Raw genomic sequence first — 27,491 nt, 5'->3', positions numbered from 1 at the left:
ATTGTCTTGTTTGTTTGTATTCTTGCTTAATGAGCATGCCTGAACTGCAGCTCAAAATCCTCATTTTGAGCATTTTCATAGGGACATAGGAAGTTGGGCTTACATAGAGTCAGACCACTGGCCCACCTTGGGATAGTATATAAGCAACTCAGACCAGTTTCCAGGGTTGCAGACAGGAGTCTGTCCTATCTGGAGATGCAGAGTTCTTCCATCTTGAATCCCCAGCCAGATTAGCCAACAGATGGAGAAGACTGCTCTAGATCACTGCTTTTCAGTGCTTTGGAGCACCTTGTCAACACCAACTTATCTGCCAAAGAGCTTGTGCACACATGCAAGTTGTAGAGGATTATGCACTGAGTCCATGCACTGGCCAGGCCTATTAAGCATCACCACTGCCCTGTACAAATAGTGTATGTGCTAGACTGAGCACACCCAGTCTAGCAGGGAAAGATAGGCAGTGGTGGGCAAGTTTAGCGCCATTACTGAAAACCCCCTGGTCAAGAGTCATAGAGGCTTTCAAGAACTTCCAGGACACAATTTAACCATCTGCCCATGATATGGGGAGGGCTGCGCATGCCCCACACTAGAAAGGCGACACCCACACCATGCACTTAAAGCACTACGATACCACTGTAAACAGCCACGGGTTTCCTCAAAGAATTATGGGAGCTATTGTTTATTAAGGGGTCAGAAGACCCCTATTCCCCTCAAAGAGCTGCAATTCCCTGTGAGGAGGGACTGACTGTTGAACCATTCTAGGAACTGTAGCTCTGTGAGGGGAATGGGGGTCTCAGCACCCTTAACAAATGACAGCTCCCAGAATTCTTTCAAGGAAGGCATGACTGTTTACAGTGGAATTTTTTTTCTTTAAACCTATGGTGTGAATGTGGCCAAACCTTTGGCAGGTGCTCCATAACTATGGAACACCTTTCTGCTGCCAGGGTTTTAATTTTCCATTTGGGTGGACAGCCGAATTGGGAAGCCTTATTTAAAACGGACCTCATTTCATTTAATAATGTTCTTAAAACAGAGGAATAGCACTACTTGATTATTTCAAGAAACAGTTATTTCATTGCACACACTGCTATTTTATAAGAAGCTCAGTCAGCGACATATGTCCTTTTCTTAAACCAATAAATTACACAAAAGATTCCCAAACAAACCAGAGATGCACTAATGTGGGATGGAATTTCCTCCCCTGTTTCATAAGCTCATTAGTAACAGCGAACAGATGCCACTTGCTAATGCAATATTAGGCAAGTTTGGCAGTTTCAAAACTGTTAAGCTTTGTTTACTAAATACAAGTAAAGCAGACATGCTAAATTAGATATCTCAGTCCAGGGCATCAGAATCCCCCCCCTCCCCAGTTTTTCTGATGCAAACTGCCCCATGCAAATTATTCCAATTCAAAATTTTCTGGCAAACATACTGCGCTAGAAACAAGGGAGATCTAAAAATGAACACTTCCACCAAGAGAGGATAGCAGTCGAATGCCTCAAATCCGAAACTTGGGAGTCATTCCTAACTGAACTAAGTTTTGCTTTCTTCTGCATAAGCATGGCTATAACTGGGCTGAAAATGTTTTTAAAAACTAAACAAACCCGGGCAATTGGTATGAACCTGAACAGGGGAGTGGGGATTGGGGAGACCAGCGGCGGAGGAAGCCACTCGGGCGTCTGGGGTGGCGCACCCAGGGGCGGGGGCAAGCCACCCATAGGGGCGGGGCCACCGCGAGGCTTCCGGAGTCTACCTGTCTCTTCCCACTCAGCCGCCCTACAGCGGGGGGGGGGGAGGGAGAGGCAGTGTGGAGCCTGTGTGAACCCAAGCCACTGCGTCTCTCCCAGAAGAGGCACGTGGCTCTGGTGTGCTGCAGCCCCGTGGTGAGTGCCGCCCGGCATTTTGTCACCCCCCCTCAGTGGTGACACCCGGGGCAGCCCACACCCACCGCACCCCCCCTTCCTCCGCCCCTGTGGGAGACAGTAAATGAGAGAGAGAGGAGGGTTCCACTATGCTACTATATGAGCAACGCAAAAGTGATTAACTCTCCACCCTCCCCAACACATGCACACTACAAGATGATAGGATTTGGGGATACCTCTAGAACTGCTTACTCTCTTAAGCTCTAAATCAGCTGTCCAACAGCTTCCAAACTGATGAAGCTTCATCACACCAGATTTCCCACCACACACCTAAAGGGGTGTGGAGGGCAGACACCAGCAACCTTATTACATCCCATCAATTTGGTGAAGCGCCTCCTCACACTTCCCCACAGAGCCATCCAACATGCAAACAAGCTGCCTTTCTTTAATAGCCAGCCCACAGGTCCCAAAGAGAGAATTTGCTCCCTTACAAATAGCGCTTTTAATTTCCTCGTAATGAAATGGTGCGGGGACTTTTCGCCTGGTCACCATCCACCTAAAAGCATTTGAAAAACGGAGCAGTCCTCACTTTTGCATTTCAGTGCAGACAGAGCTGTCAAGGTGCTCACCCCAGAGAAGCATATTGCACTGGGTGGTACGCTGTCGACATGCAGAAATGAACCTGTGGATTGTGGACATTCAAAAATACTGTGTGTGTGTGTGTGTGTGTGTGTGTGTGCGCAAATACACAGGCAATTGCTACATTTGCACATGGCAATAAGTCAAATGCTGTCCAATCACTCCCACTTTGCTTCTCCCCTTGTTAAGAGAGGCTAGCTCACTTGGTAGAGCATGAAACTATTAATCTCAGTGTTGTGGGTTCCAGTCCCATGTTGGGCAAAACATGGGTTGCTGCTAGTTGGAATAGACAGATGGCCTTCGGGGTCCCTTCCAACTTCTGTTAATCTACGAAACTATTCTATGAGTGAGATGAAAAAGCCTTGGCTTCCCATTACATTCAAACTAGGGGCTGCTGTTTGTTTCTCCTGAAGTTAAAATAGTTTCTACGGCTAGACGACGATGTCAATGATAATGTTATTATTTGTACCCCGCCCGTCTAACTGGGTTACACCCCCCCAGCCACTTTGGGGAGCTTCCAGCATATACAAAAACATAATAAAACAAACATTAATAACTTTCCTATACAGGGCTGCCTTCAGATGTCTTCCACAGGGAGGGTGCCACTACTGAGAAGGCCCTTTTCTGCCTGGTTCCCTGTAACTTCAATTCTCACAGTGAGGGAACCGCCAGAAGGTCCCCCTACATGTTCATACATAATTGTAGAGTAGCCCCCGCCCCCCCCCAAAAAACCTAACACACATACAAGCAGCCACAACAGCTCTAGATTTCAATAGAGCGGATGGAACAACCACCCAGCTTTCACACTGGCATTTGACCAAGCAGCCATAGGTTTAAATTGCATGGGGCAAGGTGGAACAGACTTCAGGCTAAACTGTGAAGTGAAAAATATATAAAAGTAATCCAGTGCTGGAGCAAAACACTTGCAGAGGGAAGGAATGGTCAGGAGTGTTTCAGATGTAAGAAGTTCTCCAGATTTCGCAGGCAAGCTAGACAGACCCAGAAGGCCCTTCCCTTTGCAACCTGGCTGCGTTTTGCATACCAGCCTCCTACCAAAAGAGCAACATGTGTGTTGTTTCTTTTCATCTTCACATGAACCTTGTGAACTAGTGTTCACTTCCCGAAGGCCTAGTGGAGCCATGACCCAAAAGCGGGGGGGCGGGGAGGATTTGACTCTCAGCCTTTAGTTCTTACTGTGGCGATAAATCTGTGTGATCTGAATCATTTCAAGATGGCATCTGGTGGCATCTGGGGTGAATGTGTGTGGGGTGCCCACCCACAACATCCCCATGAACGCTGGCTCTGCGTCAGACTTTCCTGCTTTGAGAGTGAAGATCCAAAAGGAGATTCAAAGTGCATTTTGCTTAGTATGTGCCTGCCAGATCTTCCCCCTCAACGCAGGGAAACTCTGAAACAGACACACACAGGCGTATTGAGGACCTTTAGCACATGCGCACTCATGTAAATGCCTGAACAGGGCCAGGATTTCAGTCAGGAGGTTTCTAGCCTAGACTGACAGACTACTTTTCTACATGCGGGGAATCCTTTTCATGGAATGCTACTAGGGAATGGGAGCTCCCATACCTGAAGCCTGAAGTGGTACAACTCAAGGCCAAGCGTTACCTGTGTAATAGTTAGAACAAGGTTTTGTTTTGTTACACTCTAGTCAACTGTACCCTTCCAGTCCTACCTGCCAGCACTGGTGACCACAGGATTTTTTTTAAAAAAAATCTGATTTATTTTTGTGGCATGAGAAGTGAAGTAAAACACTGAAATGTAGGAGCAGGCTACTTTATCACAGAAACATGAGAGCAATATGTTGCTTTAAATGTGCATTTTATATTTGACTTCACTTAGCAATGGAAAGCTGAAAATCTGGGTTCAGCTGCAGGGGACAACTGCCACCCCACACCTGGAGGGCACCCAAGTTTGCCCAGCCTTCTTGCCACCCCCACCTCCGCAGAAGCCCTCCTAACTTTGATTTTAAAACCCCATAATCTATCACACCCCTACTGACCATTTCTCACAGACCCTCCCTTTGCAAGAAAACAGCTAAAAGATCACCCACCCACCCCAAAGTCTTTAATTACTTCAAAGCTGCTGGGGAGAATTCCCTTTTGCTTCCCACACCAGTTCTCAAGTATGGTAGTTAAAACATTTCATGGAGGCGGAAGGGGTTCGAAGCACTAACCGAAGCTCACGTTCTCACCCCCAAAACTTTCTGAAGTCTTCAAGTTATTAAAACAAACCACCTTGGCCACTGATCTAGTCAAACCGCAGGAGGATAAGAGCAAAAAATTAACTCCAGAGACAATGAGCTTTGTTTGTTATCAAAGTGAGGATTTGTTTTAGGTTACAGAAGATGGCCTTGAGGGATAGGATGCTGCTAGGAAGGACTTCCTGCCATTTGCAAACTTTCTACTTTCAGCCCAGCGGGGACCTTTCCACGTGGATTTGCCTGCAGAGGAATTCCTATCATGGCAGAGAATTCTGGGACAAGAGCACAAATTGCCAGAGCCAATGTTCTTGGGAGAATTCTGGTGCAGTGAGATAAAGCCCAGCACTCTCCTGCAACTCTGGACTGTGATAAATGATTGTCAGTACAGTGGTACCTCGGGTTACAAACACTTCGGGTTACAGACTCCACTAACCCGGAAGTAGTATCTCGGGTTAAGAACTTTGCACCAGGATGAGAACAGAAATCGTGTGCTGGCAGTGCGGCGGTAGCGGAAGGCCCCATTAGCTAAAGTGGTACCTCAAGAATGGTTTCAGGTTAAGAACGGACCTCCAGACCGAATTAAGTTCGTAACCAGAGGTACCACTGTATGGGAACTGCCAGACTATGTGAAAACCACTAGACATGGAAGGGACGCTTGCCTTGCTTTTTACATAAACAACAGGGGTAGCCTATATGGTACTTTCCAGATATACTGGACTACAGCTCCCATCATCCCTGACCACATGGCCAAGCTTTCTGGCAATCTGCCATGACTGGAAGACAGGCTATTCCTAGCACAAACCATTTCTGCAAATTATGTTATTTTAGCTTGTCTTGGGTTGACTTGCAACCCAACTGTCCTGCTAAAAGCTACACCAGGGAGCCTCCTCTATTACTAGAGTTAAGAGTGAAGACTATGGAAGGGCCTCCTTAGTCCTGTATGGTAATGTGATTTTGTCTGATGGTATAACTTTTGCAGTGGGTACCTTGCAAATCAGATGGATTCCTTTACTTGTATATGGTCTGATGCCGACTAAGATCAAGGCCCTGGATAAAAATGTCCATTCCACCTTATCCAAGGCCTTTTCTCAGCACCAGTGAAATGTAACGCAGCTTTATTGTTATTGCCATCTGTAAATAATAATGTTCAAAACCTTTTGCTATGGGCTAGTTTCCTCCCCTTCAAAAAGCCTGATTGGTTTCTATGTCTATACTTAAGATATAAATCCACTGAGCAGTTTTAACATGGACATCAACATTTTATAAAATCAACAGTGGTGTAGTGGAGCAGGAATGAGGAGGAGCACAACTCCAGTTGTTTTTTTCACATGAGGAGCAATGACATCATCTACTGGAGCAGTATTTGACAGTGCTGTAAGCTTGGGGAATTGGAGGACGGGTCTGGCCTTGCATATGATCCCATTGTTAGGTATGTGAGGCTCAGACAGTGAGTGTCCTGAGATCACCCAACTCTCCCGAGGCTGAATAATTGGACTCTCCTTAGGGGTGTAGCTATGGGAGTTGACACGATGAGTTCCTGCACTTCAAAACGTACCACTAAACCACTGTATGATATTGAGCAAGGATGTAAGTTGACGTGACTCATCTGATTAAGGTTTTCCCCCAGAATTAAGAAAAACACAAACTCTACCATGTGTTCAATATCCTGTCCTTTGTAGTATATTCTGGGAAAACATCAGTTAATTGGCAGCCTAATATATTATAAATCTTTCTGCGTTATTCTGAAGTGACGCAAGATCTGGTGCCTTATTAATTTTCAACATCTTAACAGCTTCAATTGCTTCTTGTTCAGAAACTGGAAGATCCAGTTCTTGTTTATCATCTTCTCATATTTCTGGCAATTCCGTTTTACTCAAAAGTTCATCTATATCCTCAATAGAACAATTTACCTGCTGTAATAAATTATAATAACATTCTACAACTTGATGTAAAGTTTATTTGCCCAACTATATTTCTTCTTCTTTTATATCTGTGTTGGACAGCTTTTTTAAAAAAAAAAATCTATAATAGTATCATGTTGTAATTTTTCTCAGAAATGCTCGACTTACATGGAGCCCTCTCAAATATGCTTTGGAAGTTTCCCACACTGATAAAAATCAATTAGCTGAGCTAGATTGGCTTTGAAAACAATTGCCACATGTTCAAACCTACAGTCAAAAGGCAACCATATCTGGTTTGGACAGAACAATAAGCCAGGAATTGTGGTTTGTTGCTCCCACTTCCATCAGGAAAGGAGTGGGAGCAATCACTACATTCACAGCAAACCATTAACTATGGTTTACTGTGACATGTGAACTAGGTCACTCTTTGATCCCTGCATTGTAATAGCCACACATAGCTAGTAAGGTATTATCCTGCATACATTTCTTTCTTTTTTATGGCTATTTATTTCCTTGGTAGTTGATCTTTAATTTTGTATTATTGTGGCTTATATTGTGCTGTTTCTAAAAAACAGGTGATAAAAATAATTAAATAAATAAATAAATAAATAAATTATTATTATTATTATTATTATTATTATTATTATTACTACTACTACTACTACTACTATTATTATTATTACCACTACAGTGGATCTTCTGGATATGAATTAAATTTTGCAACCCGAAAAGTCTGTAGGCAGAAACACCGCTTCTGCGCATGCACGCGGCGCGATTGAGTGATTCTGTGAATGCATGTGCAGCGAAACCTGGAAGTATACACTTCTGGGTTTGCCGCGTTCATAACCTGAAAGTTACATATCCAGAGCGGTACGTAACTAGAGGATCCACTGTATTATTATTATTATTATTATTATTATTATTATTATTATTATGTCATTATGCATAAGTCAATTCTGCTGAAAGGAACAGGGTTTACTCCTATTACAATTTCCATTTGCAGTTTTTATCTTAGTCCATCTCTCAGAACAATCCTATGAAGTGGTTATTTAATGTGCCCATTTTTTATGGCTGAAGGAACTGAGGCTGAGATAATTATCCCTTATGAGGAATGCAAATGAAACATTTTGCCAGAACTCCATAATCTTCCCTTGAAACTCCATAGTTGTTTGACTCTGCCCAATTCTACCACTGATGATATGCCATCGCTCTCTCTTTGCTTTCATAGCTCAGCTATGATTTCAGTTCAAGACTCCTGGTCATATTGTCACAGCTCACCCAGTAAGTGCTGGCTGGAGAATCAACTGCTTGTTAGACAGACAAACTAATTTCATTTAGTCCCAACCCCTCAGTAACCACAAAAATTAACGCCCTTTGGGAAAAGATGATTATGTGACTCCCTCCTTACAGACCAAGTTACTAGCAAGAGCGCAGCAAGTCTGTATCTGAGAAAGGATTTGAACCCATATCTTCAGAATCTGAACTGTAACTGTAGTCAATGTGTTTTATTTCACCATCGAAGACATGGGCTTACTCAAAAAAACCGCATAAATTATAGAACCTGAGATATGGGACCAGATTTAACACAACTAAATTCTAGTCCTCATGACTTTGGAAATAAGTTTGAAGATGTGCAGTAAAATTTCAGAACACAGGGCTGAGAGAATCATAGACTCAGAGTTGAAAGGGACCCTGTGATTCATCTAGTCCAGGAATATGTAGCTGTCCCATACAGGGATCGAACCTGCAACCTTGGCGTTATCAGCACCATGCTCTAACCAACTAAGCTATCCAAGAATCTATGCTTTGGTTACCTGTGCACTTCCTTTGCCCTATTACTGACATTACAACAGCCCTGTATCTCCATGCCTTCCAGCCCTATTGATGATTGGTTCATGCCTCGCAATTTCATCTCTGTAAACATAAGGCATTATGCCGAATCTGCTTAAGGCACAAAGCTTATTTCAGTTGCGGAATTCTGGTCTCCTTGAAGTAAGACTTGGGCTACCTTCTGGGACTGTTTTGTTCATTCTAGGCACAGTTCTATTTCTAGGATATCCAGATCTAATGGGGGGGGGGGGCTTCCCACTGAGCTACGAACATGTATGAAGTGGTGGGTAGGGAGGATGGCAAAAGCTGCATGTCTGTAAACTCTGGACCATGGCCTCATCTGAACTCGTCTGTACCTGTGGGGCTATGGTGTATGTGTGGTTGTGGTCTATAAAGTTATGTGGAACTCCATAAATAAATGTCTTTCCTATTCAAATGTTGGGGTGATGCACTGGTCTGGTAAAAACCCCGGAGTCTTAAACTGCTTGTACGCAGGGGGAAATGGGTGCTGTCTCTTTAAAAATCTGGCATATTTTCTAGCCCTTGGTGGACGTGCTTTTAAACACAAGGTGCCCTCTTGCAAACAAAAAAAAAGGGGGGGTGGAGAAAAGAAAAGGAAAACCAGGGCCAGCCTGGAAAACAAGTCCGCAAGGCTTCCGAAGGAGCCCGCCGCCTCTTTTGGTGGTGCAGAACGCCCTCTCCCATTTAAATCTACGCCAAAAGGATTTCCCTTGCGAGCCATACGGAATTGCCAGAGATTTCCCTTCTGCGCCACTCAAAGCTCCAGGAAAGCCAGCCTCAGCTATAAATAACCCCTTTGCAGACATCCCTGACTTCCGGTTCGGCAGCTCTCCCCTGCTGCCGATCCCATCCTCCCCCCCCCTCCAGAAGGCAGGAACCAGAAAAGAAAAAGGATGAAAGCCAAGCATGCAGATTTCCAAAAGGAAGCAGCCAGCTGGGTTTGGGAGGGAGGGCTGGGGATGAAGGTATCAACACAACACACCTCGACAAGCCTGACATTCTACATGGGCACCCCTAGAACGTATTCGGACACAAACACCTTATAATAGCGGAGATTCTGAAAGCTGTTTTCGTTGTATGTGGTTTCCCCCCCCATTCCAAAACAAACAGCAGGCGGGGGTGCCAGGGCATGGAAACAGCAAAGCAAATTATCCCCAAGAGGGGGGAAACCCTCCTGGTCCGCCAGGAGAAGGTAAGAAGGACATTACAAGCAGCGGAGAGAAGAGACTTAACAACCTAGGAAACAAACCAAAATCTGAAGAAATGTGGGGAGGAAAGAGAACTCCCCAACCAAGTGAAAGGTGGATGCACTGATTGGGGGGGGGGTCCCCAAGGTGTGTGTGTGGGGGGGAAGAGCAGCTACTCACAAAGTAACTCCTAAAAGCTTTAATGAGCCCCCATGCGGATTGAAGGCAAAATATTGCTCACAGGGAACACCCCAGGAAGCAACTGAGCTGCAGGAGCCCAGTGGATGTCAGGTTTGCTTGAAATACAGGTAGACCAGGTTGTGCGATGGATGTGGCCAAGTCCCTTTGGAAAACAACAGGAGGAGGGAGGGAGGGTGTGTCTTTTGAGAAAAAGGTGGGGGGCGGGAGGGGAGAGAAAAGCCAGCTAGGAATTTCAGACATTGATGGTAAGCAGCAGCCGGATATTGGCCCTTAAATTCCTCTTTCCTGCCTCTCTTCCCCCCTCCATCACCACACACACACACACACACACACACACACACACAGCTATTCTGTGCATCTGCATTTTCTCTTGTCCTGTGCCCTCTGTGTTTAAAGGAAAGGGATACAGCAGTGTAGAGCTTTCGTAGGGGGGGGGGGGGAGATGCAACATTAGCCATGTATTTACTTTGTGTTGAATCATCACAGCAGAAATGTGACTATGTTTGAGCGTGTTGGATTCTGCATTTTATTGTGGCTGCCATTCTCCGCTTAGCTGCTTTGCAAGCTGCTCGAGGGTGTGGCTTTTCAGCTATATGTTCTTATCCAGACATATGTTCCTCTGTTTGCACATTCCTCATTTTGTGTGTGTGTGTGTGTTTTTCTGCTCCTTGGGTTTCTTTGTGTGTGTGCTCCTGTTATTCTCTTGGTGTGCACGCATGCACATTTGCTCCAGTTTGCTCTCGGCTCCAGGCGAGCCTATCCACATCGAAGTTTTGAAAATGGTGGTTGGAAATAAAAGGGACTTGGAAGCGCAGAACAGAGCCATGGAGGGCCTCCGTTTCTTCTATGGCGTGGCACCAACCTGGAATCGGAAGGATGGGCCTTTTCAAGCATGGAACTGCCCTTAAAGACAGGGCAACTACAGTGCAAGGGTTCTCAACACAAGACATGCAGACGTAGGAGCAGAGCGAAGCCACTTCCGAGATTAAACCCCCATCTTCTCAACTTTGCAGTGGGGCAGGAAACAGCGCATGGACTGATCTCTCAGTGTAAGCATGAGAGACAGTGGTTAGTCTGATGGGCTTGGTTCCTGAAGGAACCTGAGCTCAGGCTCCACCTTGGCCAAAGGCTCACCTGTATCCTTCCATATGTTGCTGGACTATACAGTGGTACCTCGGGTTAAGTACTTAATTCGTTCTGGAGCTCTGTACTTAACCTGAAACTGTTCTTAACCTGAAGACCGCTTTAGCTAATGGGGCCTCCTGCTGCTGCCGCGCCGCCGGAGCACAATTTCTGTTCTCATCCTGAAGCAAAGTTCTTTACCTGAAGCACAATTTCTGGGTTAGCGGAGTCTGTAACCTTAAGCGTATGTGACCTGAAGCGTACGTAACCCGAGGTACCACTGTAACTCCCTTTAGCCCCGAGTATTGGCCATACTGGCTGGAGTTGTTAGGGTTGGAGACCCACAAAATCTGGAGGGCTTGTGCCCCAGAGAGGAGGCACTCGACTGTCTCTCAACACAGGCAGATGCCAAGAACAGATTCCTTGTCCCTGCATTATAGTGAAGCTGATCCTTAGCTGTGCCCCAGTTCTTCATTTATAAAACAGGAACAGAGTAAGGTAAGACACACACACACACACACACACACACACACACACACACACACGAAGTCTTATCTTACTCTGCACACTTGCCCTTGTGTACTTTTTATTTTTCAATCAAGAAATACAAAATATGCATAAAACAGGAACAGAGGCTTTCTTACGTGATGAAAGGGGAGGATGGCTGCAAATGTTATTTATTATCTGCATTTGTACCCTGCCCTTCCACCAAGGTCTTCTGGGTGGCTCACGGGGGATTATTCCGTTTTATCCTCATATCAACCTTGTTATGAGTCTGTGTTATCTAACACACTCAAACACAATCACATCTCCGCCTCAGTGATTCAATACAAACACAGCTCATGGCGCAAACACACAAACAGAGATAAATAGGATAGCCTAGGAGGAAGAGGGACAGTGACCTGGGCCTGCAGCTGTGCAGAGATGTGAACCCTAACCTCCCAATCCCATAATTCTGTCCACAAGCCACCAAGTCACGCTGGAAGTGGGCTCCAAACCACGTCCTCTCGCTGGAAGGAGCAATTCCCTAACTACCATTTGTCCATGGCGACGGCAGCAGCAGCAGCAGCAACATAAAGACCATGCAAACTAAAAATACTGCACACAGTTAGCTACTGGAATATTCATCCTTATCCAATATTCATCCAATATCTCAGGGCAAGTTCAAACGATGAACGCTCTCTACAACCCCACAGCACAACACAAAAAGGCACTCTTCCCTGCGACAGCACCCTATGCAGAAACTGGTAATTTCTCCACACTCTTTTCTGCGTGCATCTACCCAGACACGGGCCACATCTGCAAGCCAGCAGCCCCCAGGAAATTGCAGAGCTGCCCTGGGAGCTCTGCGTGTCTTTCACCAGAGTTGGCAAGAAGCTTTGTGATGTCGCTGCACGGAATATTACCGTGGGGAAGAGACCTGGCAATAAATGTTTTGAGCAGAGTCAATATTCATATGGCACGCAACATACAGGCTAGGTACATACAGACTTGCATTGGCTAACTGTGCTGAGGAGGGGCAATGGAAATCTTTGGATTTCGCTCAGGAGATTCCTTTCTTAGAGATATTAACTCAGCCACCAACAGATCTAATCAGCGTAGTTCTTTCCTGTTTCCATTGGGCCTTGCAGGATTTGCTAACCACATTGTACCCATTCAGAGAATCAAAGAATTGTAGAGTTGGAAAGGATTACAAGGGTCATCTACTCCAACCTCCTGCAACGCAGGAATCTTTTGCCCAACATAGGGCTCGAGCCCACAACTCTGAGATTAAGAGTCTCATTCTTGTTTTGCCTTGATCTGTGTTTGCAAGAACAGATGTATAAATGCAAAGCAATGTCACTAGCATTCATGTGGGTGGTTCTCTCACTGTGAGAAGTGTAGTTGCAGGGAACCAGGCAGAGGGGCCTTCTCGGTAGTGGCACCTGCCCTGTGGAATGTCCTCCCATCAGATGTCAAGGGAATATATAACCTACACAACTTTCTGAAGACATCCCTGTATCAGGAAGTTTTTTTATGTCTGGTGTTTGCTGTGTTTTTATTGGGTTGGAAGCTGCCCAAAGTAGCTGGGGAACCCAGTGAGATGGGCAAGGTATAAATAATAAAATCATTATTATTATTTTACACCACTGTGTCCCACATCAATTGCTGGGGTTGTCCCTAGTTCAAATCTCACCTGAGCCCTGAACTCATGGGTGGCAAGCATCTATCTCTTAGCTTTAGGCCTTGCATCTGTAAAATGGGGATAATAATGTTGGCCTGCGTTTCAGGGCTGCTGCGTATGAACTACTGGGAGCTGGTTGAAAAAGCCAGCAGAATCAAGCAGCCCATGTTCCCTTGGGACTGTTCCACCACAAGCAGAGGAGGTGCATACCTGAATGATCTCCATTAGAGGACAACCAGTGGAATCCCTCTTCCCTCCCATAGTAAAAGAGCATGGCACTGAGAATGTTAAGGTAGAAGCCTTCTCTCTCACACAAGTGGATTTTCTGTATGCAGAAAGACCCCTTCTTCCCTGCCCCTAAGGAAGCATTAAGAAACGGAACCTCCCCCCCCCCCCCCTTTAGCATGATTTGGCACAGGCCAGTAAAACCTTTACCTTTTCCTGCTGATTGCAATCACTGATGCCAAAAGAATGTACGTAAATGCCCAAAGCTCTTATTATTTATACCTGTTGTTTATGTGCACACCACACCACACTTTTGAGGAGGAGCAAATTCTTGTCTCTGCCCAGATTGCATGAAGATGAAGGCAACTAGAGTGAGCCTGGCCCCCACCCTATTAATAATGCCCACCTAAGATCCTAGTACTTCTTTGCTCTAACTCCTCTCCAGATAAGAGAGCAGAACAGAAGTTAAAAGTGAGTTAAGGGTTAAATCAAAGTCACCATTTTTGCAAAAAGTGAGGGGAGTCAAAAGAAAGTTTGAGAAGTTTGTCTGTTCAGGCCCAGGCAGCCATCTCTGAAGTTTGGGTTTCAAACCGACAGGACAGTATATCTAAGTAGTATGCAGTTTGGGGTTTAAAAAATAATGATAATCACTGCAAATTTCACCCTCTGCACTGTTTCCCAGATGGGAGTGCACAATGGTCCAGCCCCCTCCCCACAATTCTTTGCAACAGAAACTACAGTTTCAAAAGCAACCCTACCCTATCCTACACATAATTTTCTGGGAAATAACTAAAGGGAGAGAAATTGGAAGGGAGGAAGGGAACGCACATAACTCAAATCCAAATCACAGACAGATTAGAAACCCACACACTCCAGGAAGGGCCTGGGATAGCAATTAGAGAGAGGTTTAGGAAGAACAATAAGGTTTACTTGGACAAGAAAGAGATTTGGGGAGGGGGGGAGAGGACACAGGGAATTGAGGATTTTTGCAGAGAATGAACTGTGTTTACAGTAAGGCTTGTCCATTCTGGGGGGGATGTGAAGATGGAACACTTTTTTTTTTAAAAAAAGGCATCACTCTGCAAAAGGTCCTGAATTATCCACGCCCCAAATTCAATCTATTTTCCATGCCACCATTCTCTCTCCCCCCCTCAGTTCGCTCACCCACCCACTCCTCACCCACAGAGAGGCCGTTCGCATATGTATATATAGAAAGATTAAAAAGGCTTGGTGTACTATTTAGTTAATTGGATTTTGTCAGAGACCTTATCAGGAGCTGGGAACTGAACACCCAGCTGGAGGGGTGGGGTGTGGAGGGGAGGGGAGGAAGGAGAAGGGGGGGGTATTACTTGACACAGCAAACCTCTGCTGTGTTTCCTTCCACTTCAGAAACCGGCTCAAATTTACAGAAACAAAATCACAAAAACAAAAACACCCCTCCCCATCCAAATGCGATTCCCAACTGTTACCTAGAAACAGTGGCTTAACAACAGATAGAAGAAATTAAATAGGCCATGGGACTGTGTTATCCACCGCTGGGGAATATGGCGGGGGGGGGGGGAGAGAGAAGAGAGAGAGAGAGAAGAAAGCAAGCGAAAATGTTTATGTGGAGCAGAGACAGATTAGAAGTTTTTGCCTTGTTCCGAACACGGATGACAATAATTCCGATCTGGGTGATCGAGAGTTTCCCGAAAGTAAGGGAGGAGCCCCCAACAAACGCTTGGTGGGGTGAAACCCACCAGCACTCTTTTTTTAAAAAAAAAAAAGAAAAAGTGGTGGGGGGAGTCCCCTTGCCCAAACGCAAAACTCTCACTGTGTGTGTGGGAATTTTTCTTATGGGCAATGTCGGCTTTCCTCTCCTTTGCACAGAACCGGCACACACAATCAACCAGCCAACGTAGAGTTAGCTATATTTACCAACACCCACAGATTAAGCGGAAACCCAAAGGCGAAAACCTGAAAGCATTCAAGGGAGTACGTGGAAGGGGAAGCCCCAGGTCTCAGAAGAACCTGGCTCCCTCAAAAAACACATATTTTAAAAAAAGATATCAACATGCAATGTAAAGCAGCAGCACAGCAGCACATACACATTAGACGCACACTGCAGTCCCAGCTTTTGATCCTAAAGCCCCCCCCCATCCTCTATCACAACAGGGTGGGGGTTGACACAGTCCACAAACAAACCAAGGCTTTCAAATTTCAAAGGTGACATAGAGTCCATGTTACCCAGCTACCCACTACCACTCGCGGTATAGCTTCTGATCTTTCTTAATAAGATCAAAAGCTGGCCAACAGGGGGGGAAAGGGCAATGGACGGGGGGGGGGGTTGTCACCCCAGCTGGTTCAGGCCCTGGAGAGATCTCGTAATACGTACAGTGGTTGGAACTGTTCCAATGCTGGTTTCGGACAGGGGTGCTGTAAGGGTTGTTTGGATTCCCGGGTCCTTTGTCCTGGATCAAGCACGCACGGTTCTGGTTGTAAAAATCCATCATGAAGAAGGGGTTAGGACTGCTGTTTAAACCAGCTACATCCACACTTTCGTACATCTTCTCCAGGCGGAAGAAGAGGGTAAGAGGGTTGGGGTCTGGTGGGGGAACGGGAAGGAGGGAAGCAAGAGGAAAAGTTTGGTTTACGAAAGACCAAAGAGCAAAATCCTACAGTGGTGATGATGATGAATCCAGAGGGATGAGGGGAGGTTTGTCTGGTTGTTTTCTGTTTTCTAATCTCTCTCTCTCTCCCTTTCTCTCTCGATCCCTAGTGGGGAGGTATTTAGGGAATCCAAAAGCGGCTGGGGAATCCGCCAAACAGGCTGAGTTGGCCACCAGTGTTTTTGCTTAAAGTTTTTTTTAAAAAAAAAAAAAAAACACACACGCATACACACTCACACCAAAAGATAATATTCAAGTCTTCAATCTTCTATTCCAAGCATATCCCTTGGGAAACAAGCCGGCCAATCCAGTCTGAAATGCTTCTCCCGTTTCAAGACCGAAACATATTTATAAATCCAAAAAAACAGAAAAGAAAAAGAAAAACGGAATTCTTACTTTCAAAAAAAGACAACAATAAAATCCAAGCCTTTCCAAAAGCAGTATTCTTTGAAGAAGTCGGTTCTCTGGTCTTAGAGAGCATTTTGGTCACAAATCCTCCTCCTGTTCAATTCCATGATTCTCTCTCTCTCCCCCTCTCCTTCTCCAGAACTAACCAGAGGAGAAAAGGGGGGGGGGCGTTATTCTTTTGCAGCAACTCCTTCCAGAAAAAGGGTAGAAAAAGTTACACACTTGCGCGCTAGAAAAACAACCACCCAAGTAAAATAAAATAAAAATAAGACTTCCTGCTTAGGATTCAATAGCTTTTCCTGTCTGGCAAGAGGACTGAAGACAATGCACAGAAACTGTGCTCATGGGTTTTATATATATATACATATATTAAAATTCCACCTCTGTCCTCCCGCCCCCCCCCTCCACGGAAAGAGGGTGGAGGGGGAAGAAAAATAAGAAGAACTGAATTGTACAAATGTGTTGCCAGGTTCTCAGTGCCTGGGGAGATTCCAGAGGCCTGGAACCCTCGAGTCTCCTCGGATGGAAGAAGATTTTTCTCCAGCTGCTTGCTCGGTCTCTTCTCTCCCCGGGAAAAAGAGAGAGAGAGAAAGAAAGAGAAAGAGAGAGGGGGGCGCCGTGTGCGTGTGCGCACGTCGCGTGGTGTGTGTGATGTACAGGACTGATAGATTAAAGGCAGCGCACAATCTTCCCTGACACGAAAAGTCGCCTCTCAGCTGGCTTAACTCTTTCCTTACCTGCCGCGGTCTGTGTCTTGCGCAGCCCCAGCCAACTGCGGAAAAGCGCAGGCTGCGGGAGGAGGGGGAGGGGAGGAGGAGAGAGGAAAATGAATGAATGAAATCAAGGAAGGGGGGGAGGAGGAGGAGGAGAAGGGGGAGGAGGAGGAGGAGGGATGGAAGCGGGTGGGAAATGACAGGCATAGAAAAATGCCTCTCCGGCAGCTGTCTCCAGCTACAAAGGCGCGGCGGCCACGGCATCCTCCTCGTGTGCCTTCTCCATCCCTGGAGTGGAGGGCAAGCCGGAGGAGAGCCCCCTCTTTCCCGGTTGCTGTGGCTCGGCAGCGGCCAGGGCGGCCCCTTCTGCCTGCATCACCCCTCTGCGAAAGGGAGGTTTCTGCTGCTCCTCCAGCCGCCCCTCATTTGCGTAATGTTATGCAGCTGAACTCCGCCTGAACTCTCCTTGCAAAAAAGCTTCACCTCCAAATGACCCACTCGCAGGCCTTCTCCTTCCCAGTGACATCACGGGGGCGCTCCCCTCCTCCTCCTCCTCCTCTTCTCCTCCTGCCAAGGGCTGCCACCGGCATGCCGCCGCCGCCACACCGCACAGCCAAAAGCCAGACCCACCAGCAACAAGGCAGGCGGAGATGCCCGGTTTTCCAGGGGGCTGTGGAGAAGGGGCCAGCCCAGAGAGACAGGGGAAGAAAAGCCTGCTTACATACCCATTAGAAAGGCAGGAAGAAATAAAAGGAATAAAAGATGTACACACACTGAAGCACACACAACCAGACCTGCCAAAGGCTGCGAGTTCAAATTCCACCTGGGCCCAGCGCACCTGCCAGCTAACTAGGCGCTGGAGAAACTAGAAGGTGCTGGGGAAATGTCGATGCTGAAAATGTTTTGAATAATGAAACAGGATAGAAAGCTGCCTCGGTGGCCACTCTGAGCCCTGCAAAGTGGGAAATGCAAAATAAGGGAGGGCAACAATTGCCTTTAGGTAGACCAGCCAGGGTTTGAAATGTAGGTAGCAAGCTTTTAAGTCACACTGGTCTCTTTGCCAGGCTGGTGTTTGAGGAGAAAGGGGGGTTAATACACTTGCAAAAAGGATGTATGTAATTGTTTTTATGTGCTCCAAACTATTTACATACAGTGACTCGCTAACAACCATTCTGTAACCTAGGCCAGAATGTTTATCCCCACAGTACAGAATAGTAGTCTGCTTTTGCCTAAGGACACCTAGTGGATTTAGAGCTGAGCAGAGATTAAAACTGGTGAATTTCCAGCTCACAGTGCATGGTTCTGACCACTATGCGACATCAGTTCACCTGTTTCATTGGCAATGGCTTCTGATTTTAGAAAGTGCAAGACTTCAAAAATGAGAACTCCCAGAATGAAAGGAAAGCGAAAGAGTGAAAAGGAATTTTTAAGTCTGCATGAGAGAGAGAGCAGGGATGCAGAATGTGGCCTCTAGCATAGATTCTAGCAGCCCCTATGGAAAATCACAATCTCATTTAAAAGAAGTAGCAAGTTTCTACTCCTTGCAGCTTTGGAGTTGTATAGACATGTTTGTGACTTTGCGGGCAGAGGACAGCAAAATGTTTGCTCTCCACAGAGCAACATCACGTTCAAGAACACATGCGAGAACAGAAAACCTGCAACATTTCACTAATGCATGCACATTCATGCGAACACCTATTCTCACACCAGTGAATGCTGCCAGATCGACACACAACCATTACATATTTCCAAAAGTCCTCCTCTGCCTGCTGTATGCTATTCAATTACAGTGGTGCCTCGCAAGACGAAAAGAATGCGTTCTGTGATTCTCTTCGTCTAGCGGTTTTTTCGTCTTGCGAGGCTAGCCCATTGACGGATTAGCGGATTAGCGGCTTTTAGCGGCTTATCGGATCAGCTGATAAGCGGCTTAGCGGCTTAGAAAAGGGGGTGGGAGGGGAAAAAACCCCGCAGTAACTCGAAGCAAGCCCATAGGAGATTCGTTTTGCGAAGCACCTCCAAAACGGAAAACTCTTTCGTCTAGTGAGTTTTCCGTCTTGCGAGGCATTCGTCTTGTGGGGCACCACTGTATTTCTTAATAGCTAGGTTTCTGACACCAGGCTGGGGAATTGATGAACCGACTTTTTTCCACTGAAACGAAACTAAAACTTGAAAGCTTCCTAGAAATGTTTAATCTCACAGATCTGCTTGTGCCCCAAATAGAACTGCTACAGCTCAGACAAACCGAGCAACCTTTGGGATCTTGATAGGCAGTTACCAAGAGGGGAAGCGGTTCGCAGTAATCTGGTGTTTGGGCAACCAAGAAAGAATTTTCCCTACTGACAGCTTGGATCCGGTCGTGTGATTTTCAAAAGGGTGGTGTTCCAGAAAAGCGCAACTGTCCCCATAATGTTATCATCTGCTTGCTGCACACTCTTCCAAAAGAAGCAGCATGCGAAATGCAGGCTGCGTTCTAGAGGAGCCATAGTGTTCGCGCATGTGCATTTATGTGCATGCACACTGAGGGCCTGACTGCTTCCCTTCTATGATCTGAGATGATTCACTTCCAGGGCAGGCTTGCTCCCGCAAGGCCTTCCCTGGAGCCTGCAGGGTCCCCACCCCCCTACCCAAACTGGCTTGGAAGAAGCATCCTTCTGCAGTCCATAGAAAAAGTGTGAGGTGTGTGCTTGGTTTCAGCAGCCGGGGTGGGGGGTGGGGGGTAGGATGGTACCCATGCAAATATGCCCACTGGGACAAAGAAGTTGGCGACCCTTGTTCTAGGAACTGGGTGGAAGGTGTGTGTGTGTCAAAAGATCTCTAGGGTGTATGAACTTAAATAAATACATTTGAGACAGTCCCAAAATCTTCCCCAAAGGGAAAGATGAAAACAGTGGCTTAGCTCAGGGACATAGGAAGCTGCATGATGCCAAGTCACATCACTGATGCATCTAGCTCACTATCACCATGGAATAGCTCAGTTGGTAGAGCATGAGAATCGTAATCTTAGGGTTGTGGGTTCGAGCCCCATGTTGGGCATAATATTCCTGCATTGCAGGAGGGGTTGGACTAGATGACCCTTGTGGTACTTTCCAACTCTACAATTCCATGATTCCATTATCTACACCAGCAGAGGCTCTCCGGGGCATTTTTCAGCTTTACCAGTGCTCTATCCCTGAGCCACAGCCTGCCCCTCTTTACAGGGGGCAGACACAATAGATAGATAGACAGACAGACAGACAGACAGATGGCATATGAGAAGATTACAGCAGAATTTAAAGCCACAGCTATACCTATTTTGCAATTCTGCATGGGGTAAAATTTGGTACTGGTCAGGACCTGAGATTCTCCAATTTGATAAAAGCAAGAGCACACAATTCGAGTCTTAAGTCCACGAGCAACGCTTGGTAGCAGTCAGGAGACAAAACATCAGTCTCATCCTGCATGCTCCTTGCTCCCACCCACGACTAGCTTAAGGAAAATAAATTATTCAAAGTAAGAAATTAAAATAATAATGTGCTTAATATGAGCAATTTAGATGGGTTGTCTAAGAATTCAAATTCGAACCACACATTATCAAACATTATCATTGTCATATAATTCAGATATTCACAGCAAAGGGTTTTTGCAGCCCTGTGTATTTATTATTGGCATGGATTTTGAGAGAAGATTTGTCCACAGAACTAGGCACTGATCTGGTCTTCTCTAGAAAAAGAAGAATGCATATCAAGTTTGCATTCCAGGATCACAGATGAATTGTACAAACAAGAGTGGTCTGAGCAGGAGGAGAAAGCCTTCTGGAGTTAAATTAGTGCAACACTTTTGCTCTGTATATATTACATTTTCTACCCACCCAGTACTTTACTCCTCAGCTTCTACACAAATATTCACCTGTTCAGAAATGTCCCAGATACCTTAAAACACAAATTTCCTTTGCTTACTGCTTGCAAGACAGGATCTTTCACAAATCAGGTACATAATTCAGATGACACAGGAAGAGGTGTGGAACGCTCAAGCAAACACAGAAAGCAAAATAGTCCCAGGTGCCTTGAGGAAGTGAGCCAAGCCCTGTGTTTTGGACAACTTTCCTCTCCCCATCAGGTTTTCTTAGCCAATATGATCCACAGAGCAACTCCTTTCCAATGCTAAATGGTATCATCAGGCCCTGAACAAAAGCTGGAACGACAGCATCCTCCCATAGAAAGTTTTCAGAGGTATATATATCTAGGCCACCAAACATCACATATCCAATTATAGCCCCAATGTTTTCCACACAGATTCCTGCATTGCCTTGCACATATTTAAAGATGTGTTCAGAAATTCATCTCCTTCACTCTAGATTTCCATGCATATGGAGGGAACAGAACAAGATCTACATTTGTCTCTTTTTATTCTATTGTAGTTTTTTTTTTACAGAGTAATAGAATTGCAGATTTGAATGGGACCATGAGGATCATCTAACCCAGTAGTTCCCAAACTTGGGTCTCCCAATGGTTGTTGAACTACAACTCCCATCAACCCTAGTTAGCAGGGCCAGTGGTCAAGGATGATGGGAACTGTAGTTCAGAAACAGCTGGGGAGCCAAGTTTGGGAAACACTGATCATTTTAATTTTATTATATTTTACGGTTGGCCTTAATTGTTGTCAGCTGCCGTGGGTAAGCACCAGAAGGTCAGGGTATAAATTTCCATATAAATAAAATATGCTAATATATATATATATATATATATATATTTAAAATGCTTGCAGATTCAGAGGGACAGAGAAAGCTGTTTTATTACAACAATACCCAGTCAGACTACAGTGGTACCTCAGGTTAAGTACTTAATTCGTTCCAGAGGTCCGTACTCCAGGATTCCAGACAGTTCTCTCCCAGTCTTACTTGGGAGATGCTGGGGACTGAATCTGGGACCTTCTCAATGCAAAGCAGACGCTCTCCCACTAAACAGTCCTTCCCCAAATCATGACAGGGACTAAGTCACATGATGGTACCCTGAATGGTCCACCATTATGATAGCCCATTCAGGTTCTCAGCATGTGACTTAGCCCCTGCCATTTGGTTCACGTATATATCTAAAACGTCCCACAAATGTTTGACTATGTATCTCTGGATAGTGCTATATGCAGGCCTTGATATGTGCCATGCTCAACAAGGCTCAGCCCTGTTTTAAATGCCAAGGTGAAACCCAGGATCATAGGAGAACAGAATAGATGAAAACGCCACTCAGCGCACGCAGAGTACACCTTCCTCAACAATAACAAGAGAACGCCCACGAATCAGGGAAACAGAGGGGTGGCTAAATTTGAGAATGGCTTTCAAGGATAGAAGCATACATTTCCCCTAGAAATTAAGCACTGGGTTTATATAGGATGATGGGCAGCTGTTAAGCCATCCTGTCAAGAACTCAGGGATTCGCATCAAGAGGCAGGCTGGATAGAAGAGGATCACACTTTCTTATCACTTTCAAACTCAAAAGAAACCCAAGTTGGATGTTTAAACAACAACAAAAACACAGCTAGAAAATAACAGCCATTCCTCATCACTGATAAGGAGACTCCCCAGGGCTTTCTGTCAAAAGCTACTTGATGCAATGTGGAAGCACTTATAAAACAGCCCTACAAATGTGCGGCAAGCGCACCCACACACAAACACAACCCCCCCCAAACTCTTTCTAATCAAAACTTCAAGGCTTGAGATCTCCCCCCCCCTCCAACACATTCCCCTACCCCCCAACCCCAATCTTCTTTCAAGAGAGAAGTGCTTGCATGAGATATACAACCCGGGTTTGGGGGGGGGGGTTGCTGCTGTTTATGGTAAGCACTGTTAAGAAAATGCCTGGGAAGAGGGCACTTTGGTGCTATTTTCTGTCTCTGACAGGACAATGCCATTCTGGTAAAACAGTAACAGGTAAATAAATAGGGAGCAATTCAGGCCTTTGAAAGCCCTGTCATCCCTTCTCAAAAAAGACCCTTAAAAAGGTGATAAGGTCAGGGATCAACCCCCACCCACTATAAAATACATTCAAAACCATCCCCGCCCCGCCCCACCTCTGGCTTTCACCCCCTGGATGTTTTGAAAGGGCTCCTTACCCATATTTTTTTAGCACTGGAAACACTGAAATAAGCCTGCATTTTGAGCCCCAAATGCATCTCTACTCAAAGGAGTTTGAATGGTTCCACTGGACCTTGGACTTCCAAATCAGCACATTAATTTCAGGTTAGGGACCGAGGCCGTGTTCACTGCAGAGGGGGCGATGGTGGGATATTTCTGCTTAATAAATGCTTTAACAACAGCACCCCACCCCACAAGGTAAGGTGAAGGAACAGCAGGCATACAAGGTCTTCTTTGGTGTGTGTGGGGGCGTATCCCCACCCCCTCACCAAAAGAACCTTCCCTTTTATATTTAAAATTACAGTGGGGGGGGGGGACATTCTAAAGAACAAAATTTTTTGCAGAATTGGAGCTCACAATATCTGTTTAAATCCAGTACCAAAAAAATGAGAGAAAGAGAGTGGGGAAAGGGGGGAGGGACTAATAAGGTTGATTACATTAATCAAATTAATGATAATATACGCAATTCTACAATATGATTTAGAAATCTATTATACTAGTATATTAAAAAAGGTTCTTAGCTGTCATAAAAAAGTCATTAGTTTAAACTCTTAATGTAGACAATTAAAATACTTCAATTTGTTCATTTCCATCACAAATTCTATTGAGCCATGGAATAATTGGCTTTTACACACACACACACACACACACACACAGACAGACACACACACTTGATTAACATGGGGTTCTGCTTAAAGTGGAATATGCACCTGCTCTCTTTAATCGTGCATCATGGGACCGCAGAGTAAGGCCCATCCTGGCTTGTAAACCTTCTCTAAAAATCAGAGGACAGGGAGAGCTCTTACCCTTACAAGACTTAACTAAATGCAATCTCTCTCTCTCTCTCTCTCTCTCTGTATTCCTGTACTTACAGCATGTGTGAACGGAGCAACAGCAAGAGTGTTGCCCTTAAATAACCCCAATGGAAATACCCCACCAGGAATGTGTAGATGCAGCCTAAGGTCAATAATGAGCTCAGCTGGTTCAGCATGTGACACTTAATCTCGGGGTCCTGGGTTTGAGCCCCACATAGACAAAAGATTCCTACATTGCAGGAGATTGGACTAGATGACCCTCGTGGTCCTTGCTAACCCTACAATTCTATGATTCTATACGGGCACCAAGACTGCAGATTTTTAAAGGATAAATGAATAAACCCTATCTAATATGTGCTCTTCTTTGGTCCTTCAAAATGTGTAGAGTCTGATGCGCAATTTGATGGGGACTGAAATCTTATTTTCAGAGATTGAGTTTTCAAACCTGCCTCCCACCCTGCCAGAAATTGGTGGTTTGCATGTGCATGTGTGCGCTCCATGCGCTCCAGAGAAAAAAGCTCAGTGGGGCCTGTTTAAATAATAATAGAAAGTCAGAGGCTCTGCTTAGCCAGCAGCTTTTCGAACAAAAGCCCCCAGTACTTCCTGTAGGGAACATGACAAATGTCTGTTTTGACTCATTTAGTAAGAGACTGCGATGAAAGAGAAAGGGAGGGAAAAGGCAAAGAAAGAAAAAGAGCATAAGAAAGAGGGGGGAAAGATCACAAGTCAGAGAGAGAGAGAGAGATTAAATATGGGAGGAGAGCGAAGATACGCATGAGAAAAGAACAACACAGAGATATGTATGAGAAGGGGGGGGGGCACATAAATAAAAAAAGAGAAAGGAAGAGGAAGAGGAGAAGAGCCAAAACAAGAGCAGAGAAAAGTAGATGTGAGAAGAGGAGAAATAATAGAATATACCAAAACGAAGAGGGGTGTGGGTGCTGATTATATGAAAGGAGAAGGAACAATGAGAAAAGATGAGACAACAGATAAATAGGAGAGAAAATAAATAAAACGAGCAATGCTGAGAAACCTACTAACTGCTAGCCCTGCTGTTAAAACGATGGGCAAAGTCCAGCCAAAGTTAAGCACTTTTAAGACCCCTTGTTTACAATGGAAGAGAACTATGCTCACGCTTAAATTTCTCCACTGAAATGAGTAGGAATTCAGGGTCTTAACTACGGCTTCCAACACAGCCATCTTCCCAGGAAGGACGAATACCAAGTGCCTCGCTTGGAAGTCCATTTCAGCTACCGGTTCCCCCAGCCCAGTGCTTCCATCCAGCACCACCTTCAAGAGCCAGCAAGACAAAGACAGCTTGCACGCAAATTGCATCCTCCCCTATGTGTGAGACTGTGAAGACATATGAATTTGTGGGTCTGTCCGTCCCGTCCCCCCGTCCCCCGCATGCATCCAGGGACGCACTGGTAGATGCATTAAGTAATCATAACACCAACCAGCAATGAGGAAAGGATGGAGAGTGGTGCTTGACTTGGCTTCAATCTTGGACTGTGTCTAGTCTTGGCTGCCCTCGTTTTAAACAGGCACGAGGACAAACGAGGAGGTACGGTACACACAAGCGAAAACACGTAGAGAGCATTCTCTTCTAATTACTATCCCTTCTGCAGTTGTCATCAGGGCAGCTAATACAGGAGTGCATCAAGGGGTGTACTTGGTCGCTTGAGCTGAGTAGCAATTGCCTCTGGTTAACTGAGCAAGCGGAGGGTAAAATTTTGGATTGGGGACAGGGAATACAGTTGTACCTTGGTTCTCAAACTTAGTCCGTTCTGGAAGTCCGTTCCAAAACCAAAGCGTTCCAAAACCAAGGTGTGCTTTCGCATAGAAAGTAATGCAAAAAGAATTAATCCGTTCCAGACTTTTAAAAACAATCCCTAAAACAGCAATTTAACAAGAATTTTACTATCTAACAAAACCATTAATCCATAAAATGAAAGCAATAATCAATGTACTGTACTATAAAATAAATAAGACAGTATTGTAAATGATTAAAATTATTATTTTTTTCTTACCTGCACTGATGATAGTCATTATTTGGATGGGAGGCTTTTATCCATTTCTGCAGTCACACAATCAATCAATCAATCAATCAATAGCTGAACTAGGTTCCACACAGTCACAAAAACTAATTAATTGAAAAAGCCTCAAAAACAAAAGCACCAAACTTAATCAGTTCCAGAAGTCCATTTGACTTCTGAAACGTTCAAAAACCAAGGCACAGCTTCTGATTGGTGCAGGTGCCCCGGAAACAATAGCTGACAGCCGCATTGGATGTTCAGCTTCCGAAAAACATTCGAAAACCGCAACACTTACTTCTGGGTTTTCTGAGTTTGAGAACCAAGGCGTTTGAGAACCAAGGTACCACTGTACTGGGTTGGAACAAGAATAATAATAATAATAATATAATAATAATAATAATAATAATAATTTTTTTTATTTATATCCCGCCCTCCCCAGCCGAAGCCGGGCTCAGGGCGGCTAACAATAAAACAGTACAACAGTACAAGAGCAAGTCAGTCACTGAAATCCATGGAACAAGAGTCATGACTGACCTAAGCCTTGGCGCTTTCAGTGGAACTAGAACATGGCTAACTTGCTCTGAATCCAGTCTACTGTATTTAGGAAATGGGTTAATGACCTGGAGCAGGCATCCCCAAACTCAGCCCTCCAGATGTTTTGGGACTACAATTCCCATCTTCCCACTGGTCCTGTTAGCTAGGGATGATGGAGGATGTGGACTTTCGCCTTGGGACCAAGGTCAGTTCCTTGAACAAAAGCTAGGAATCTGAACCATAGCAGGCAAAAGGTACTAATCTATTGGCAAAGCAAGGGCAGAAAGCCTTTATACCTGACCTGTCCAATTCAGCGGTCTCATACCACCTACCCAACTACGGGGTGGGGTGTGGGGTGGGATTTTGAACAGTCTTATAAAAAAAAATCATTCCTTCTGTGCATGAAGCTTGAGCATGCACAGTCACTGGAAGCTGAACTTGGCAGAGCCTTGCAAGCGTGAAATTAGCAAAGCAGGAAGTAGGCTAGACTAGAAACACTCTCCCTGGCGTGTTAGCTTTCTACTTGCGGGGAGTTAATTATCATATGGCACTTTAGCCTTCACCTGCAAGCCAAAGTGGTACAGTTCCCTCTACTGCATCACTCTGCTACACATGTACAGCAGATCACACTCCGGTTGGGGAAAGTGGCACAATGTGGTCGCATCAGCACCGCAACATCCATATAACTCAGGTCAGCAAGACGGTTGTGACACTGCTGCAGCTGTGTCTCCTAGACAGACATGTCCCACAAATGGCTGGTTCCAACTCACTGCTCAAGGTGGGTTGAGGTGGCTTGTTGAGCAGAAGACAGAAGCCTTGGGTTTAGGACCTTGAAAAGCCCACTTCAAACCCCACCTTAATTGT

The 27,491-nt window shown here is 45.3% G+C and overlaps 1 protein-coding gene across 5 annotated transcripts in view; it reads right to left on the bottom strand.

The window, feature by feature from the left end:
• The window catches only part of RARA (retinoic acid receptor alpha), a 191,463-nt gene that overhangs the window by 43,619 nt on the left and 120,353 nt on the right, over nt 1-27,491 (bottom strand). Inside the window, exons 1-2 of one of the 5 annotated variants that reach the window (XM_083469950.1) lie at nt 17,161-17,665; nt 15,742-15,838 (exon numbers count right to left, since the gene is read on the bottom strand). The exons of 2 other annotated variants lie outside the window; for them this stretch is intronic. In XM_083469950.1, the coding sequence (XP_083326076.1) occupies nt 15,742-15,838; nt 17,161-17,400 (337 nt within the window). In that variant the 5' untranslated portion in view covers nt 17,401-17,665. 2 more of the 5 variants (XM_083469954.1, XM_083469953.1) reach the window with 2 other exon arrangements.

This window comes from Podarcis liolepis (assembly GCF_965112155.1).
Source record: "Podarcis liolepis genome assembly, chromosome: 13".
In the NCBI taxonomy this organism is placed as follows: Eukaryota; Metazoa; Chordata; class Lepidosauria; order Squamata; family Lacertidae; genus Podarcis; species Podarcis liolepis.
This window is presented reverse-complemented; position numbering and strand designations above follow the sequence as displayed.